Consider the following 20878-nt stretch of genomic DNA (forward strand, 5'->3'; position numbering starts at 1 on the left):
TATATTCCACCAAACTCATGCAGAGTACTTTTGCGTCTTGTATACGTTTGGGGTTTGAAGGCGATTTAAGATACGGAACACCCTTCCATAAGTAATTGTAGCACGGTGTAATAACATGGGCGGATCAAGGATGTTATAAAGGAGCGCTTTTGTCCCCGGGGATCATGGAAACCGACAAATATAGCCCATGAGTCCCCACCAATGCCAGACCCCACCCACAATCAAATAAATTTAGACCTGCAGTAGTTCATTTAAGGAATATGTCGACTATAGGTCTAGTCAAAGGCGCCGGGTTGTGCAAATAACTGCTTTTTCTATAATTTTGTGTGAGGTTGCAAAGGGAGTGAATCCCCGACACACGTGTTTTCAAGTCACGAATATACTCCCGTATATTTGGCTCCGGTACAACTTGTCGAAAATACACAAACAACGAAATTTCACCTGTCACCATAGTATAAATATTAGTCACATGCACCAGCATTTCCTTCGCGCGATTATTTTCCAGGCAACACAGTGTAAACTGTAAAACCGACGGCAATTGGAAATTTTAACACGACTGTACAAAAGTAAGTCAGTTAACACACTGCGCACTCATCTACTGTTAATTCTGTGCCACCAAAGCTTGTCTAAATGTGGAATAATAAGGGTCAATTTAAATTAGAAACATGTCAACCTAGGTTAAGCTGCTAAGTGCTAGGCCTAGCCTAAGTACAGTAACCTAACGATAACATCATGCCAGGCGTCTGTAGGCCTAGGTAGGCTAGTACAATAGTGACAAACACTAAAACATGGTAAGCTTAGCCTATAGTCCAAGTTATGTAAGTGGTTAGTTGGCATAGCAATATTGTTACTTGGATTTTTAAAGTTGCGTCCGCAGGACGAAATGTCTAAAATTTATAAGCGTCTGCTCAGAAAAAATTGCAACATGCAGTCCTCCATTTAAACATGCACTTTAAGATACATCTAGACTACAGGAACAAAAATAGGCCCAGGCCAGTCCTATACTATAGCCTAGGCCTACCTATGTACAGTACAGAAGTTTTAATGACCACTTACGACACATTCCCTTGTGCAAAATGGAAGCATAAAGTGACAGTCCTATAAAGTATAATGTGTACAAAACTAACATTTAATGATGATAACCTTTAACTAATACACAACAACAAAATGACTGTTAATTGCTGACATAGACAAGTTACCATATATATGCCGGCCTAGACATCATGCAGTGCACCCTACTGTAGGGTATGCAACTCCCTTACAATGGCGTCTGTGAAAATGTTACAGGCTATGCATATGCTGTAAATGTTGGAAATCAGTGTAAAATAAATGGGTGCTGGGACAAAAATTAAAAGCATAAAACTAACTGCATTTTTCTAATGATTTATTTGAGCCCTGTAAATGATTTAGAAGATATTACGTACAGATTTCGATGACATGAGAAGAAGACCCTAAGAGGCCTAGTACTTGCACTCCGTTTTCATCAACCTCTGTTGTAAGTCACCAGGAACAGTTACCCAATCCATAAGAATATAAGAAAACATGTGACAGCAATTTGTATACCGCATAATATCAGCAGATAATTTGCAATATTGATGTACCAATTACACCAGTATTACATATGATCAGTGTCCCCTTTGCTTCCCCGCCCTTACCCATCATGTCTTTTATCTGCACACTTCTTTTCGCTGTGAGCTATAAAGCAGGTTTTCAAATGAGGACAACTTTGCTGAAGGTAAGTGGCTGTGTCAGCCAAATATTTTGTTGTTGTTGTTGAAAAGATTGGAGTTTTGTTTTCCAGTGTAAGTTGTAGAGAGCAAGTAGGATTCATTGTAACTGTACATTTAATACTTGTTTATAAAGAATATCACTCTGTTTTACTTTTATTTTGTAGTATTTAATCCCATTATTCAGTTGTAGGTAAACGGACTATCTATAAGTCTGTTAAAGGCTTTTCTCCGACATTTTCGACTCGAATGCAGAAAGCAGATTTTCGGAGAAGTACTGTGCTGTACTGTAAGTTGCAACATATGTCATATCCAGAACAAATTTGAAGCTCTGAATGTTGAAATCGTAGTGCAGATGGACCTCGACCCACATGAAAAGAATTCCTGCTCTTGTGAGTTTGTGTGAATTCCTGTACAGTAGACCTTTTTTTCCATCGCCTAATACTGTTGTGACTTTGTGTTGCATGTTTGTAGTACAGTAGATCTATGCTGTAAACTTGCACCAAAAAAGTCAAGAGTACAACTTGGAATAAGCAGTACATGACAGTTATTCAAGAATAAGAATTTAGGAATTTATAAATGTGTACATTTAAAATTGCCTCACTTATGTCAGCTTCTGTTAAACTGTTAAGTTTGTGAAGAAATTCATATTGGACTCAACTAATAGTGATATAACTCAATCATTTTTAAAATAGAGTTAATTAAGCCCTGTTTGGTCACATTTTACACAGTTCAGTTTTTTTTGTAAGGCATATCACCTTCATTCCATATTTAAGGGAAGAACGGCTGGGAGTCAGTGGTGAGCTACAGAGCTATGTGGGGTGGGTTGGTAGAAGGTGTATTTAACATTAAATTGTATTGTTGATCGTGGCTAATGACTATAGTGATCCTCTTTGTGACATTCTCGATTTCAAGTGGTATATTTTTTTTGCTATTTTTGCAGTGCCTGATGATTGGCTACCGAAGTGCTTTAAGGTTGCCACAAAGAATGATACTCACTTAACAGGGTTCGTTTCCAACGAGGAAGAGCTGCAGGAGGTTCTCGAAAGCCATTCAAGAGCTTTTTCGACAACTTTTGCAAAATGGTGAGCGTAGCACGTCAAATTAATCCAAGGAGTTTGCCTGTCAGATTTATATGTAATCTGTCAATGACCTGTTTAAAGTCAGTATAAATTTCAGTGTATAACCTACGAGCACAACCTGTGAGCATATCTTCTTTGTACTTTGTTTTAACAGTTAATTATATATACATTTTTAAATTGTTTGAGAATGCCAGGATGTTTATGTACAATATTGGTTTGCTGTATTGGTGTGGAATGTCACAAAAGTTGTAAGATACACGACAAGTTTTTATATATTTGCCTTTTTATTTCAACTTTATTTCAAGCGGGTAACTTGGTTAGCAGAGGCTAATCTTCCCTGAGGATCTCTTAAATATAACAGAACTGAAATTACGTTATATGAGCTTACAAAAGTTAAATTTAAATTCTGAGCTAACAGTATTTGTCTGTACAATATGGTGCTTCCACAGCAGTAACTACTACTTTTACAGCTAGATTTAGCATAAACGAAAAAAAAAAACCCAACAAACACAATAACATTTTTTTGTAGAAAAAATAAAAGGATGGTAACCGTATTCTTCAAAGTTCTCTTCCTGCAGCATTGTGGATATATGACCATAATGTCATTTGGAATTTATGCTAGACAGAGGCAAAAATGTTCATGATTTCTGATCATTGTGGAACATTGGTTTAAAACGTGAAAATAGTCAGAAACCTCAAGAACGTATATTTATTTTTTTCTTCTTCCAGGTGCGGTGACAAGAATAAGAAAGCTAGAGCTAACCGGAAGAGGAGGCTGCTATGGAAGTCTGAAGACTTTCCTGGTAATATTCCAATAATTATTAACAACAGATCCATCTACACTTGCCAGTATGGAAAGAAATACACAAAGAGCAAAGAGAGCCTAGATGTAAGTGTTTGTCTGTCTGTCTGTTTCTTTGTTTGTAAACACCGAGTCAATCGCTACCTCTCTATGAATCTCTATTCCAATTAGGGATGCACCGGATATCCGGTCCAGCCGGACTATCCGGCCAGGTAGTGAGCAATTATCCGGTTTTGGTTCCGGCCGGATATTTTTCAAAATCTGGCCTGAATTATTCCTTAAAAAGGTGTTGGTATCAACTTAAATCAATGTAAACTATTTCCAAAAAGTAATAAAAACATTCAAAGTAAGGAAAAATTAGGTTTAACATGTTTAATTTAATTTTCTCAATGGTCTGACCCACTGTTTCTAAAGATCAACCAAAATAATACTCCTTGTTTCATACTTCTACTTCTTATTAATGATTTTCTTTTGTGTAATGAAAAAATCCGGTATCCGGCCGGATTTCATGTACTATCCTGCAAAATCCGGTTCCGGCCGGATCCAAAAATTTGGATCCGGTGCATCCCTAATTCCAATCACAATAATCTCCTCGAGGTGGATGCTTGATCAAGTGTTCTTAGTTTTCTAAGATGTCCAGAGTATAAAAAAAAAACACCCCATTGGTTTGGGCAGGGTCAGACAGAATCATGCCCATTTCTGTATTGTTAAATGTGTATAGGTTCAGTTGGTTGCTATCCAAGGTCGAATTGCTTAAAGCCTTCAATTTGCACAGAACATTACAACAATGCTATCTACCGTATATATAACTACTGTAGTTCTTTCTTTCTTCCTAACATTTGCTTTTCAATTTCTTTTTTTTCCCATGAATTATCAGCCAGGGAAAAAGAAACGTAATAGAAGAAGCATCAAGGTAGATTGTCCAGCCAAGCTTGCAGTAAGACACATCACAAGGTAAGGCAATTATGTGCAGAAGATATCATGTCTGTTACCGATTTGTCTTTTATTCTAGTTTTCTATATGCAGATGGCTCTTTCACACCCGGTGGTCTGCAGCCATCGAATAAAATAACACAAAATAACACAAAATTGAACTTTATAAAATTATGCCAAAAAGACTTTGTTGAATTTACCACACTGGAATTATCATCTATTGAAAGCCCTAGAAGTGCATAAATGACTCTGGAATAAATGGAAGTATCTTTGTGCATTCTCCCTTCCGTACAAATTCCATACAAAAAAAAAATCATTGTTGGTGCAACGATTTGGTTGCTTCTAATTGGGTGAATTATAATTAAGCTCATTTTAATTAGTTTATTAGGGTGAATTCTGAGTCTCAACAATTTCAATTTTTTTGTTTCTGCAAACCTTTCATATTTTATACCTAGTTTTTAATTTTCCTGTAAAACATTGGTGTTTTAAAGTTAGTTTCTAACACATTTTATTTTACATATTTTACATACTATTTCTTTATGTTATGAAAAACTCAAAGCAAATTGCAGCTTTTTCTTCGTCCATTTTATTTCCATTCAGGTATGACACATTCAAGGTAACTGAGAAAGTGTCACGAATAGACAAAGAAACTACCATGTCATTGTTAGATGAGCACATAACAAAAGGAGATGTGTCAGGGTGTCCCACCATCCACATGAAGTTACCCCTACCAGGAGCCCATGAAAACCACAACGTATCGATGAAGAACGAATTTGTTCGCAACGTGCATCCGGCTGTTCGGATTCAGTTTGAAGAGTACGTACCCAATGGGAAACCACCTGGATGGCATGAGACCATTGTGATACTAACCTATTAACACTTGATACAATTCAGGGGCAGACCCAGAGGCCGGCCTCAAACTAACCCCTTAACTTTCTTGGCCACAAGTAACAAATAGAAGAGGCCTTCTAAAACCTGTAGAAGACAACAAAAATTGACACAGTATTTCGTAGCTTTTACTCACAATATTGCTGTATGCACTGCTTATGTCCAGCTACTTTTGGCATCAACTTATAATTTCCTCCAGCCCCACCCAGCCATTTCCCCCTCCCCCTCCTTTTACAAAATGAAATCCTGGATCTGCCACTGTTACCTTTTGCGTTTATTCTCTATCGGTTAGTTTATTGCCACCGGTCATGTTGTTTACAACACTGTGATATTGAACTGGGAGTGACACAATGATAGTTATCGCACCAAATCATATCTGTAGTAGTTCATTGTTTAACCAGGTGGTATCTATATCAGCTGATCACACTAATGTCTTGATAGTTTAACCTTTTTAGATACTGTCTAATATTGTCTGTACTGTCTAATATTAGATACTGTCTAATATTGTAGTTCATTGTAACAGTTCCTTTCTTCCGTTAGTCTATGCATCAGACAATGTGTATAATAGTGTAATATTGAACTGGAGAGAACCTATGATAATTTATTTGCTCCAATTTCTATGAACAATTCATTGCACCAGATTGTATCCATAATAGCTGATGATCAGACCAGACTGTATCTATAATATTTAGTTGAACCACTATGTATATATCCAATACTGTTATCCAACAGGATGATATTGATAATAGCTAATTACTGTATCAGGTTGTATCATAACCAGTGTATTGCACTGGATGGTAGTAAAATGAACAATATCAATGCTCCGTAATATGTAATATTCTTTGCACCAGTTCGTTGTGCGTAAAACTGCCAGATGTCATATCCCTATTCATTGTTGCCTTCTGATTTATGGCTCGCACAACCTATTAGTTTTTGAAACGAAGGTGAAGGCATATCTTACAACTATTCGTACAACATTGGTATAATGATGACTAAGAGTGTGTTTGGAAACTATATAAAGCCGGCAATCAGATTGTAAAATGCACCATTTTGGACTTGGAATCATGTATGCAATGCCACATTTATTTTTGGGAAATTCACATGTTTACGTCCACTCCACGATTGTTGATTAAAATGCAATTGAGTGACATAATTAGAAACTTTGTTTGTGTGGTTTATGCATTTATCGACTACACATACATCCCCATTTCATGTTATTCATTTTTTAAAGTACAGTACAGTCTGAATATCTAGTAGTGCTTTGTCACTGTAGGTTTTTCAGGAATTTGCATGTGCATAAACTTGGGACAACCCATAAACATGAAACACTCGTTATCTAGTAGCCTATGTTTTTAGTAGAGCAGATGTGTATTGAGATTATTGTACGAAAAAAGCATCATCTTGCCAAAACTTGAGTTGTCATAGAGGACATTTTTACTTGCACATTCAAAACTGTTTTAATTAATTTTCCTCCTCGATATGTAACGGTCATTGGGAAGGTGATACTTTTTCTTGCACCATCCATTTTCTCTTTGTAACTAACCCCGGACATTTAAAGCCTAGCACAAGGACAACGTGAATCCCAATGCCTTCCTATACATACCCTGCTCAAAGTAGACATCCACAGTTTTTAACTTAATTTTCAGCTAGAATCTTTGATATTTTATCTAGATTGTTATTCTTGTGTCCATGTCTTACTCTGAACAGATTGTGGTGCTGAATGACAGATGTTATCAAAAGCATATTGGGAAGCTTTCTGCCATTAAGTTTAGTATAGTATACAACTGTACTAAAGATTAAGCACTGTTTATGGCTCTTAAAAAAAATTGAAAAACAAAAAGGTTGACATACGTAGAGACTATATTACTAGAAGGTCTGAAGACATCCATGTAACAGTGTTCTTATTCTTCCTCCTTAGATCAATGGCTCAACCGAGGGTAAAGACTCCTTTAATTCCGTACTTTATCGGAGTCGACTGTGGCACCGGCAGTGTCCGTGCAGCTTTGGTGTCCTCGAATGGGATAGTCGTCAATACCGATGTGGAGCCGATCACGGTATGGAATCCAAAGGAAGACTATTATGAACAATCATCCGAAGAGATTTGGAAAGCTTGTTGCAAAGTCATAAAGGTATTTAAAACTCACTCTAATTTGACCAATCTAAGAAAGCTCTCTTTGACTTTGATCGGAGCTGTCCAACTGGCTGCCGTCGAGAGATGTGAATGGATCCTTTGTTTAAACTAAAGCGACTTTGTTATGCAACTGAAAACAATTATTTTAATAAAAATATGTTCATTGTAACTGTTTATTAGTGTCGTAGAAGAAGACATATTTGAAAGATTACTGTGAAATGTCAATTTTGAAGGCAAGAACATCAGCATTAAAGGGTGTGAAGACTCGCGCACAAAGAAACGTCTCATGCCGGTAATCTGACCTAGTTTAGAATGAGGTGTAACAGAAGTGTTAGACACCACCATCGATCCCAGAAAATACACACACAGCTTGCTACCGTCGGTAATAAGACACTAGTGTACAGTCAAAACATACAGCTACGGTCAATACCCACAACACAGTACAAATAGCAGCAATGGACATCTCAGGTCTAGATAAAAGATAACAAGGTATCACGTTTCATTACTGTCTGCATTTTGTAGCGACAAGAATAAAACTTCACTTGCAAGCAATGGAAAGTTAACTTTTTAAGAGCGCGGGCATGCTGTTTGGGGCGAGTCTTCATTGCCTTTAAAGCCATATTCCTCTGGCAGAAAAATATTCTACGATATAAGTTGAAACCCCATCTCAATGTCTTGTTCATAGCTTGAGTTATGCTTGATTGGATGAATCCTATTTTGACTGGCTAAACCTTCCCTTTATCCCAGGAAGTGTAACAATACCTTTACATATGCTTTTGTAATCTTGTTTATTTATCCTTGAAACTTGATACATTGGGAATGTAGGTTTGTTCTCTGTTGTGTGAATTTGGCCAAAGTGAAACTCTATTTGTTGAAATTTTATTTTTCGTTTATGTATAAACGAGTGAAATATTATAAATAAAATATTAAAGAAAGAAAAAGAACAAAGTTGACATTGACAGCTCAATTTCCCTGATAACGTCATTCCTCCTGCTGTTGCCAGATACATTTACAAAAATATCACCAAACAAAAACAGCTTCACACCTTTACTATATAAAATACTATGAGGATGTAGTTTTTAACGTAAATATAATTTATTTGTCTCTCTTTCTCCATTTTCTTGACTGATGAATTAATCTCATAGGCTGTTTGTGCTGGTGTTTCCACTGATGAAATTCATGGCGTTGGATTTGATGCTACCTGTTCCTTGGTCGTTCTTGATGCAGATTTCCAGCCAGTCAGTGTTGCTGAATCAGGTAAAGAATAAGTATATTAAAATTATATTTAAAATCACCCTTTGGAAATGTTGTAAAAAGTGGCTGTTTACATCCCATAAATGTCACTCAAGGGACTAAGTTTGTTTAGTAGTGTTACCTTGCAGGAACAGGCTCAGTAGTGGTTCACGTCCTGAAGCATCCCTCTGGTGATGAGTCACATCCAAGAGGCTACCGTAGGCACGGTTCACATGTATTGAAGAAGAGATCTTTGGAAACTTATTTTGGAATTTTCAAACTAACTGTTTGAAGCACCTAAACGTTTTGTTTTCTAAAGCAATGTATTTCATTTTGGGGAAACTGCACCAGTGGAGCCATGAGCAAACCAATCTTCCAGCGCACCAGTATGCAAGTCAGCAGCTCGTGAGCGCTTTCACACGATCGTGTTACATTAATTCAGAGATCATTAAACAATACATGTCACACACATTAGGGGTCAATATGTCAGTGCCCTCCATTGAAAGGCTGGAGTGTCCCATTACAAAATTCAATTGTCTCCAGGAGACCCTACATCCTCCCTTTAAAAATCAGAGAATGGTCAACACTGGTAACTTATTTAGATTTCTTATTAAAAACATTGTTTTCTTCATTTTGTAATATTAGCTTTGCTATAAATTCTGTGTATATATATGTATGTATTTGTATTGTATTTTTAGATCCTCCTGCAAGCAGGAACTCGCGAAGAAGCCATCATTGGCTTATCAAAGCCGCAAGCTGACCGAAGTCAGTCTCTTAGATTCATATTTTAACGTCCATGATTATGAATTGTCAACAACTCTGTAACTGGACGACATACATTAATCTTGGAGTGACTCAAACTCGGGACCTTATGATTGAAAGGCACCGGCGTTAACCACTGAGCTAACACTCCTATATATTCTTTGTTTACATGAAGGTGAAAATGAGAAGAACATCATTATGTGGATGGATCATCGAGCCAAGACACAAACGGATCTCATCAACAAGACCAAGCATTCGGTGTTGAGCTTTGTGGGAGGAACAATGTCCGTTGAAATGCAACCGCCAAAGTTACTATGGCTTAAAGAGGTGGGTGGGAAGATTTTATCGTTAAGTCCGTCTAGTGTTTTCTCCAAGTATTCCATACTCCCTCATTTATATGAGGATATCTTTTTGTCAAACTTGAATAATGTTTGTCTTTTGTATTTGTATAAGGTGCATTAGTTTTGCCTCGCAAGCATTTTGCCTACTTCCATCTGAAATGGTTAGAATTGAGGCACGATAGGTAAGGAATTAGTGACTGACCTGTCTCCTGAGGGTGAGGAATATGATTTGATTGGAGAAACTTTATTTCAACGATGGTTGCTTAACATAGTAGGTATGAATAGTTATATACAAAAATTTGGAACAAAGTGTACCTTAATGCAGCTTAAACCTAAAGAAATGATGAATGAAAAATGAACAAACAATGGGTTGAGGGGATCCAAAGAAGCTATAATTAGCTTATGTAAAGTCCCCATGAACAAAAGACAAATACAAGGAAAACAGAGATGGAAACATAAACAATAAATAAGCACTTAATAATAAAGATACAAAAAGAAAAACACAAAGGCAAAGATCAAAGATTATCCATCTGGTTTGCAAAACCTCTGAGTCTAACAACCAACACCTTGATGTAAGCGTCATGCTGATTCATTTCATTCTAAAACTCTAGAATAAGGTGGTCTCAATCCGGTATGTTAATGTTTATAAACTATTATGATTTTCAGTCGGAATTAGGGTCAATTGTGGGAACAATTTTTTTCCATATATGTAAAAAGTAAAACAAACCTATTGACTATGTATTCTTTGAGAGGGCGTTGTGGTCAATTGGTTAAGGCAGAGGACTTGTGATCTAAGGATTACAGGTTCGAGCCCTGGCCAGATCACTGCGTTGTTATCCTTGGGCAAGGCACTTTATCTCCATTGCCTCTCTTCACCTAGGTGTATAAATAGGGACCTGAGAGGTGACTTGTAAATATAGTTGCGTGCGCCGGTTTGCAGCTGCACCCTATGGGAAGTCCCCCAGGGGACACATGGCTGTGGTGCACTGTGGTGCCCCAGGAGAGATTGTTTGAAATGTGCCCACTTAGGTGTGTAGGCGTGACAAGTTACCAATGACCAGGGCTAAGTTACACATCCTGGACAGCAAGTTTGCTAATGAGGATGTTCATTAATCAAGAATCTTGTCGTGTTATAGTGTTTTCAGTGTGAACCCCATTGCGTTAACATGATTGTTGATTTTACATTATCAACTAAATCAAATGCACAGCTCTAAGAATGAATGCCGACGTCATAGTGTTTTCAGTGTGAACGTCGTTGCATTTACCTACTAAGATTTTACATTATCAACCTATTCAATGCACAGCTGTAAGCATAAATGACAACGACGGGTCGGTTATTGAAAATTTTTGCAACCCACGACTTTGTTTGAAATGACCAAGTATCTGCTAAAGATCAGAGAAGGTTTGACACCACTCCGATTCAGTAACAAGTTAGTGCAGTGAAAGTATTAACTCTTTAACTTTTAATTTCTTAAACAGAACCTTTCAGAGGAGCGTTGGAAGAAAGCTGCCCATTTTTTTGACCTTTCTGATTTCTTGACGTGGAAGGCCTCTGGTTCACTGACCAGGTAAGCTTTTAATGAGCTGGAGTTGTTTCAAGTTTTCTAACATTACCTACATTTAAATAACCATGTTTGATTAAAGGAGAGCAGTATGAACTGTATTAGAGAGCTAAATAATGGACACTCATCACTCATCGTCAAATTACAACAATGAGTTTACTGCCATCCGCAGTGCATTTAACCCACACTGAAACATACAACAGTAAAGATTAATGTCTAACATAACACACCTCTTACACCTCTCAAGAATTTGGAGCACCAGAGCATCAATGAAAGTACATCTGGAAATTGTTAGAAAATCTTAAAAACTAAAACTTTCATACTCTTGTTTATTTGAATAGTTAATTGCAGGGTAGTGGAAGGTGAAGTGGCCATCGTATCCTGTACTTGGTTGTGAATTTTAATATTTTTGGGACTCATTTTACAGATCGTTGTGCACTCTTGTATGCAAATGGACTTTCCAGGCAGACAGAGAAAACAAGCTCAATTGGGATGACTCGTTTTGGAATGAGATTGGCCTGGCAGAACTGACTGAAGATAATCATAGCAAAATTGGTAAATTGTCAAGAGCTGACATGAAAATATTAATTTTGACAGAGCAAGCAATTTCTTGTCTGAACTGTATGTCAAATCTTGAAACTCGTGAATGAAATTTATGTGTGCTTCCACCGAGCTAGTCTTAAGTTGGTGTGGGGGGCGGAAGGGGGGAGGTTTCCAATTATTAAAGCAGTTTCATTTTACATAGGTAAGAGGTGGAATATGGGAGGTGCAAGCCAAAATCCACAGTTCTTGTGGAAATCATCTATCATGGGATCACACCCCTAGTTTTTATTTGATGCAATTCTTGAAAAGTGGCAGCATTTCTGAAGTGCAAATGAGAATATTAATACTAGCATATTTACCTACAGTATGTGGATTATTACCTGCAGTATGTGCAAGAAGATTGTTTGATCCTGCAGGATCATAAAGTGTTTGAAAATCAGAAAAATCAGAAAGTGTTTTTTCTTGTTATTTGTGGTATTGATTGATGTTTTGTATGTGAGAAACCATATATTTAATTTTCACCGTACTTTTGCCATTTTTCGATTGACAGGTAGTCTTGTACAGTTGCCAGGACAACTGATAGGTGAAGGGCTCACTAAAGAAAGTGCAGAAGCAATCGGGCTTAAGGAGGGTACGGCAGTCGCCACTTCTCTTATTGATGCTCATGCTGGTGGCGTCGGTAAGCATTGAAAGCACCGTAATTTCTTGGGGTAAACATTCCCAAAAGATTTCTTGTTTTTCTTTCTTAACATAATGTCTTCTTGAAATGTAACAGATAGCAAGCCATGATCTGAAGGTAAGTCTGACAGCAGGTAAAGCTGTTGTGGCAAAATGGGTCACGTGTTTCCGATTTAGATATTAAGTGTATATAATAGGAGAAGAAATTATGCAATCCATTCAATTCAATATCCATTCAATATGCTCCCTCCTCCTACCACTAACCCCAACCACCCCCCCCCCCCCCAGAGTGAAGCATCTCTTTAGGGTTCATCTTACTTTCAATAACCACATGTGGTTAAGAGACATTAGTCCACCAGTCATAAAATAGGATTCATAATTCTTTCAGATACCCAGCTTTGCAGACGTATATATTACTTATTGAGCATTTGGCATACTTTGCACACAAACTACATAGTTACATGCTGAGTCTGAAATATCTACAATATTTCATATTGGCAAGTAATGCTGCAGTTCATCGAAGTCTCAAGATGTTATCTTTTCCATTTATGTAATATCTTGAGGATGACTTGTGTCACTATTCTCGCTGCTGATCTAGTAAAAGCAGTCGTTTGGTACATCCGGACTGGAGACAAACAGACAGTGATGGTATTTTATTCAACAATGACCAACTTTTGGGGCGTCAGTTTGCATGGTTGGAAACCAGAATGTTCATAAATGTTCTTAGTGGGAATAGGAAAGGTATCGTTAACTGTTTTAGTGTCCTGCTACGATAGCTAGCGAATACAACCCATATACATGCCATTACAGTCTCACAATCCCATACTCTGTAGCCACTTCTAGTTTGAGCCTCTATGGATTAACACAGAGTTTGTTGTCACGGTTACCGATGCTCTGACTGAATGTGTTTTCCATCCTGTAGGCATGCTTGGAGCTGATGTAACAGATAATGAATTACCATGCGAGAAGCAACCAATCACACAGAGGCTTGCATTGATACTTGGTACATCCTCTTGTCATATGGCTGTACGTATTATTCTGGCATTGTTATTTATTTATTTATTAATGTAATTATTTAATTAAGTCTTAAAGTAGGTCATAAAACTGTAGGAAATCAAACATAATTCTCAATAAAAAATATATAATACGATATTACTTGAAGAAACTTTGCTCGGTATCTAGAAGAAGTTGGTATTATACCTAAATAATGCAAAATGGTATGTGAGTTTGATTGTGTGACAGAGGTAGTCAAGAAGGAGAAACAAAGTCTTACGTAGTTAGTGAAATCAGACTTTTGTATTTTGATTTCTGTCGACCATTGAAAGTCCACTGTTAGTTCCAGGGGTAAGGGGTCCTTATTACAGTGTTGTGGTCCCCTGAGAGTTATGTAGTGTTAATTTCTGTAGGTCAGTGAGAGAACACTGTTTCGTACCAGAGATGTGGGGTCCTTATTGCTTTGTCTTGGTCCCTTGAGGTTTTTCTCCTGCTTTGATTTCTGTAGGTGAGTGAGGGTAAGCTGATAGTTGCAGGGGTGTGGGGCCCTGATGTTAGTGCCATGATCCCTTTATTTATATTTTTTCCTATTTTGATTTCTGTAGGTCAGTGAGGGTGCGCTGTTAGTTTCAGGGGTGTGGGGTCCTTATTACGGTGCCATGATCCCTTTATTTATATTTTTTTCCTATTTTGATTTCTGTAGGTCAGTGAGGGTAAGCTGGTAGTTCCAGGGGTGTAAAGTCCTTATTACAGTGCCATGATCTCTTTAATTTTTTTTTCCTAATTTGATTTCTGTAGGTCAGTGAGGGTCCGCTGTTAGTTCCAGGGGTGTGGGGTCCTTATTACAGTGCCATGGTCCCCGGTTTGTGGTTGAATGAAGGTGGACAGAGCATCACAGGGAAACTGATTGATCACATGATTGAAACCCATCCAGCGCACCAGGAACTGATCAAAATGGCAGAAACGAAGTAAGTTTCGTCATCTTCATATGATCTTTGTCAGAAGTTTGACAGATTGGTGGCAGTTGGAAGTGAAAAGTATCAGTCCGACGAGGTTCATATACATTTACTGCGGGGGGGGGGGGGGTACAAATAATGAAATGAACATTGTAAGTGTTGGCCCTCTCTTAAGATTTAACTGCCTGTGCAAGATCATTTACTGCTAACATTTTGCATAGCAATCTTCACATCTCTTAAATTTGTTACTTACGCAGAAAATTCTATGGTCGTGGGTACAAAACATCATGAACAGGGAAACCAGTTTATGAGGGTTATGCGTTTCTTCTATTTTTTTGTTATCTTCAAAAATTCATATTTATTTATTAACCAATAAGATTTTCCTTGTTGTATTTAATTATAGAGGGAAGTCCATTTATAACTGCATGGTTGACCTCCTGGGAAAGATTGTGAAAGAGAACGCCCTCAAGGATGCCGCTTACCTCACAAACGATATTCACATTTGGCCAGATCACCATGGCAACAGATCACCATTAGCTGATCCTTCACTGAAGGGAATGGTAATTTAAAGGGGAAATATATCATTCTACACAAATCTGTAATTCTGTTCAAGAAACATAGAATACCACTCAAAGACAAACTTATAATTTCGCTTCAAAATAATTCCACTAAAGTCCATTGAATTTCAATTTTTGTTTTTTGTTTTTTTGGCCAGTTGAACTGTTGTCTTCATTTATCCTAGGAAAAGCATTCATTTGTAATGTCATCAGGCAAATGTTTTTTAATATCAAATGTCTGTAGTTTATGATTAACTTGCTCATCGGCTTGTGGAACACTTTAGAGAGTTTGCTCAATATTCAAACTATTAAAAAGAGAATTCATAAACTTTGTCGCACGTATATCAAGCAACTTATTTCTGTCCATGTGTTGGGAAATGTTACTTTCTCTCCTTTTGGCACCCCTCATGTCTTCCCATCATTCCAGACTGGGAATGCCTATTTTTCTCTCCAAAGTTTTACTTCTAGTAAGAATCACTCTGTATATATTCATAATTTATTGACGTCTCAGGAATGTCAGGATATCGTCTTTACTATCAAGATAGTCTTTCCCATAATGCACCAGGATCATTTTTGGCTTGGCAGCAATATGGTTATTGCATATATGTAGCATCCTACTCCAGATAGGGTTATTATTCATTGATTTTGCACCTTCTCTTGACCTTATTCATTTCTGCTATTATCGCCACCAATGGACTTTAATTTCCCCAAGCATGGCAAATGGGAAGAAAAAATGAAACAATTAATTCCAAAAGAATGAATATGGTCGTTTATTTAGGTAAGTCATTAGTCTTAACTTCAGTTCTAGTATTGTGCCATTGTTTTGACATATCACAATGTAAGGTTCTTCAAAGTGTGCTGTCGATGCAGGGAATTCATTCTCATCATTTGAATTTACTTTCAATTTGATTCTTCTACAAAGATTTCTGGACTTGGCCTTGGTACGTCGTTACAGAATCTGGCCGTCTTGTACATTGCCACCATTCAAGCATTAGCCGTGAGTTGCCTTCCTTTTCTTTTCATGTTTCTTACATTTGAGTCTTTGCAATTGTAGTGATTGAAAAGACCGATTAAACCGACGTGTCTTCAAAGAGAGGATGGCGATTGGTTTTCTTCGTCCTGGTCTAAATGGTTCATAACATGTTGTTGCCTAGGTGATGCAGACCAAGGAAATTATTGTGAAGTTTGATCCCTTTTAAATGTGACACATCATTTGTATTTTAATAATAATTATAATAATAATTATTATAATAATAACAGGGATCACCACCAACTAAGGACCCAATAGCTCACAGTTGGTAAAGCATGACTTGTATCTCAGAGGTCCTCTGGATTAACTCTGGTGCTGCCCAATATGCAATAAATATTTATCTACTCATACAAAAATATTAACTATCATTTAACATAATTTAATATTTGCAATATGATGTTAGCTAAACAAAGTTGCATATGAACGACCACTTAGGCTGAGCAAGTAAGGCCTTGTGCTGGTAGTATGATGATCTCTACATGGTTGCATGTGAACGATCACTTAGGCTGGATCACTTAGGCTGAGCAATAAAGGTCTTGTGCTGGTAGTATGATGATCTCTACATGGTTGCATATGAACGATCACTTAGGCTAGATCACTTTGGCTGTGCAATTAAGGCCTTGTGCCGGTAGTATGATGATCTCTACATGGTTGCATATGAACTGTTGCTATGAAAGCCTTTGCAAGTATGAAAGGCTTTAGAGCAGCTTTCTATGTTGGTTGAATTTTTGGTAAATATTTAGTATTAAAATAGTAAAGTAATAGAATCACATAACATGGGCTTTGTATTACCTTCATTTGTCAAAATAAAGTAGTCAAGAAAACATTGACAAAATACTGAAAATTTCTGATGTAGTCTTTTCTCTCGCATGTGATTGACAGTTTACGAAATAGTGTATCAAGGGATAAAGATGTGTAGAACTCATTCGATTTATTCATTACTCACGAGTTTAAAAGTAGGTTTGTACCTTGGTTTGCTTACTTGCAATCTTATTTTGAGCAGACCTCCTATATTTTGGCAAAAATGTTAGAAAATGTTTACCTCAATTAACCCATTGCTTTTAGTGCTGCTAAAATGTGATTTTTGTGTGTTCCTGCTGTTGTTATCTTCATCAATTTTTTTTTTTTACAACATTTTTTATCTTGTACTTTTCAGTTTGGGACAAAACATATTTTAGAAACCATGTCGGCTGCCAAGCATTCCATCAACACCCTGTTTGCCTGCGGTGGTCTCAGCAAAAATCCTCTCTTCCTGCAAATCCATGCTGATGTTATGGGTAAGTGAGAGATCTATGGTTACGAATCACTTCTTCTCAAATTGGACAAATAGTTTTGCACTACTGCCACCACTGTTCAGTGACAGTTGTTAAATATCACATGCTTTATAAAACATGCTACAGTTTGTACTTGTTTGAAATTATGCTTTTGGAAAAAGTGTTTCCAACTTACTGATTCTAGGGTGTGAGGGTTTGTAGTTATACATGATGATCTGTTTCGTCTGTGGAAGGCACATGGTGCATTGCCAGATAAGGGTCAGAGTGAGAGATGTTCTTGGAATGTGACTGCAGCAATCATGGACAGAACTTTGTTACGGTACAATTCTGGATTTAGTGTGCGTCTAATGAACCTCACGTCAGTTTGGCAGTATAGTGTAACCATAGTTTTGTAATAATTTGAGATTTAATCTTGTTTCCTTTCTCTGGTTTAACCAGGTATGCCAATAGCCTTGCCTCAAGAAAAGGAATCAGTACTAATTGGTTCAGCAATACTAGGGGCATGTGCTGCTGGATATTATGAGAATATGCAGGTAAAGTTATCTTTACAGTCATGAGAAATGAAGGCTGTAGATTGCATTGTATTGTAAGAACTTCACATCACAGTGTTCTCAGGTCATGTTTTGATATAGTTTCCTATGCATGGACTGTTGGCACTACTCGTTAAGCCATGCAAGGTTTTCTAGGCCACTTCCTTCCTCGTTGTATTTAAATTTATGTTAGTAACTATTTACTGTTAAACGTATATATTGAGGAGAAATATTAAATGAAGTGAAATGTAATTCTGTAGATATTAAGATACTCTACAATCAGGGATTGATCCAGGAGCTGGTGTGTGGCGCAGGGTCTTCAAAGCGGATTCTAATGTGGGGAGAAAGGGGGGGGGGCGGTTGTCTGGAGTAACCCACCCCTCAAAAAACAAAAACAAATGGTACGTTCTGAGGCATATTTAGACTAAAAATTAGGTTATATATATATGTCTATGAAAGCAAAGTTGTACTTATGACTACTGTTAATTTTGGGTGGGGTTGGAAAGGGGGAGAGGGTACACATCTCAGATCCATGCCTGGATTAATTAATCTAATCTATTTGCATGTTTTTAATGGGGGGGGGGGGAGGAATTTATGTGTTTATAGAGTCTTAGCAAGAAAACTAAAATTATCCTTCCCTTCTCAGGATGAGATGTTTACTGGAGGTAACATCTGACTCTAGCATGTAATGGGGAATTCATTTACAAATCTGATTTTCCACTTTAAATATTACAGAGTTGAAACTCAAACATTTTCAACATGTGTGCCTGGTGCTTGATCAGGCTGTTTTATTTATGTTTATTTTTGTTTTACAGGATGCCATGGAAACAATGAGTCACGTTGGCGGTGTGGTACGACCAAACAAGAAACTCAGTGAATATTACAAGAAGAAGTACCAGGTCTTTCGGTCAATGGTCGGTCATCAGTTGGAGTATCGGAAAATCATGAATTCGTGACCCAACATTTTTGCCAGCGGGACGAACAATGAGCGTTGATTCCATTGCTTGAAGATATTATTATTATAAAAGCCTGGCAAATTGTGACATGATTACCAAGAGATTTTACTGAATTGTAATTATCTGTTTGAGAAAATGAGGCCAAATTTGCAAAATGGTAACCGGGTGGCAATTAAGCTCATTCTGCATAGTAACTGTATGTAAGTGACACACCAATATTAACCGTTACCATATGGCCAGTGAACTGTTACAAAGTCATAGCTGTTTGTAAGTGAAACCCAGGCAAATTTTGACTGAACGACCAACAAGCTTTTACTAAATTCAAATTGCAACTATTTAGACGTAAAACTAGGGCAAATTGCTATCAGATGAGCAAAAGTGAGTTTCTCCTGAATTGTTAGCTGTTGATAACAAAACTGAGACAAATTGAGGCCGGATGACCAGTGAGCTAGCCTTGACAGTATCCTAACTATTCATATGTAAAACCAGGTCAACTTGGACATGACAAACAATCTTTCTCAGTATAGTAACTGTAAAGTGTAAAGTGAAACCAAGACAAATTCTTAACCGGATGAAGAAGTGAGCTCTCACAAAATGTTAAATTTGATTCAGAAACAAAACTGCCCTGTTTATGAAGAGTGTAAAACACTGCAACTGCATTCAGTGATTTTACATTAAAGAAATGAAATTACTAAAATGTTTCAGATCTCACAAAACCCTTCAATTATTTTCAGTATCCTGCATTCTACTGTTGTTTGCAGCAGAGCAGTTTAGTTTCTTTTTAAGGATTCAGTTGCATACAGATGGTGGAACACATTTTTAGAAAAACAAAAATATTCCTTACGAGTATGTGAAAGCCATATTCTTGTTCCAACTTGCATTTCTTTGAAGGGGTGTAACTTTAAGGAAAAGCATACCCATCCATGATCATTACTAAGCTATGTGATAGAGATGATTTTAATGGACACCTCCCTCAAACAGGAAATAATTATTTCAATCTTTGGGAAATGTCATGTTTTATTAAGTTTTCCACCATTTCCTGCACTAGGACTTCAGCTCAAGAAAGTCTGATGTGAACTCTTATTGTTTTGACATAAGAACGGGAGGAATCAAAGAGTGAAGATGGCTTTGAGAACAATGACTTTTACGAATATTCTTTAACATTACTGTATGAAAGAAAATAATGTTCTATTAGCGTAAGCCTTCACTAAAAAGCAAAAGTTGTATTACAGGGGGTCAGATGTGGTATGTATGAACACTATTGACTTCATTTGTGCATGTTCTACGAAAGACACGACTTACACAGTATGTTTTATGATGCAGTCACTTATTTTATAATGTATTCTTTACCTAATGAGGTTATAAATATATGATGAAGAAATATACATGTTTTCAAAACTGGTTTCCTTGCTTTCCATCTGTGTCATGTTGATTATTCTTGCAAACTGAGATTACTACACCGCAACAGAAAGAATTATAGCTAAGATCCCTCTAGTTATCTTTTTGAAAAGTCTGTTGTCTCACATGGTGTCGTATTGCAATACAAACAGTGAGGAAATGCACCATGAAAGATATGTGACTACCATAAAGAAGTTACCTCTTCCCTTTCTCCTTCCCATTCCCCCCACCCCCCCCCCCCCCCCTTAAAATAATCACTCAGCAATTGTTTGCATTGCTGAGGAATTGTGAAATTTGACCCTTACCCAGCAATCTTTTGAGGCATATTATTGGATGAAAGTTTGTGTGATACAAGTTCTAGCAAATTTCATATGAAAAGTAACATATTAGTATGTTTACGAAATGGACACCTGTGATAAACCCCTGGATCGTTCTTTGAAAAACATGCATGGCAGCATTTCAGTGATAAAAAACACGACACGACGCAAAAACGTTGCAGTGGT

General features: G+C 37.2%; 1 protein-coding gene across 4 annotated transcripts; it reads left to right on the plus strand.

The window, feature by feature from the left end:
• Positions 1 to 410: 410 nt before the first annotated feature.
• On the plus strand, positions 411 to 20375 carry LOC139979830 (FGGY carbohydrate kinase domain-containing protein-like). 4 transcript variants are annotated; one of them, XM_071990981.1, is made up of 19 exons: positions 411 to 566; positions 1915 to 2119; positions 2671 to 2812; positions 3539 to 3698; positions 4489 to 4565; positions 5144 to 5359; positions 7350 to 7560; positions 8708 to 8819; positions 9733 to 9884; positions 11378 to 11466; positions 11888 to 12015; positions 12554 to 12682; positions 13604 to 13707; positions 14473 to 14642; positions 15034 to 15190; positions 16110 to 16184; positions 17374 to 17494; positions 17930 to 18024; positions 18837 to 20375. In XM_071990981.1, exons 2-19 carry the CDS (start codon positions 2083 to 2085, stop codon positions 18975 to 18977), a joined length of 2316 nt encoding a protein of 771 aa, XP_071847082.1. In that variant the 5' UTR covers positions 411 to 566; positions 1915 to 2082; the 3' UTR covers positions 18978 to 20375. The 4 variants fall into 4 exon arrangements, with proteins under 4 accessions (XP_071847082.1, XP_071847091.1, XP_071847102.1 ...); XM_071990990.1 differs by having other exon boundaries at positions 436 to 566; positions 1895 to 2119; XM_071990997.1 differs by having other exon boundaries at positions 458 to 566; positions 1983 to 2119.
• Positions 20376 to 20878: the final 503 nt, after the last annotated feature.

This window comes from Apostichopus japonicus, chromosome 2 (genome assembly GCF_037975245.1).
Source record: "Apostichopus japonicus isolate 1M-3 chromosome 2, ASM3797524v1, whole genome shotgun sequence".
In the NCBI taxonomy this organism is placed as follows: Eukaryota; Metazoa; Echinodermata; class Holothuroidea; order Aspidochirotida; family Stichopodidae; genus Apostichopus; species Apostichopus japonicus.

Bases quoted from the DNA above. Each gene is read 5' to 3' on its own strand.
- LOC139979830 (XM_071990981.1), top strand. From the start codon at position 2,083: ATGGACCTCGACCCACATGAAAAGAATTCCTGCTCTT. The intron at 7,561-8,707 runs GTATTTAAAACT...TTAATCTCATAG, and splicing joins CTTGTTGCAAAGTCATAAAG to GCTGTTTGTGCTGGTGTTTC. The intron at 15,191-16,109 runs GTAATTTAAAGG...TCTTCTACAAAG, and splicing joins ATCCTTCACTGAAGGGAATG to ATTTCTGGACTTGGCCTTGG.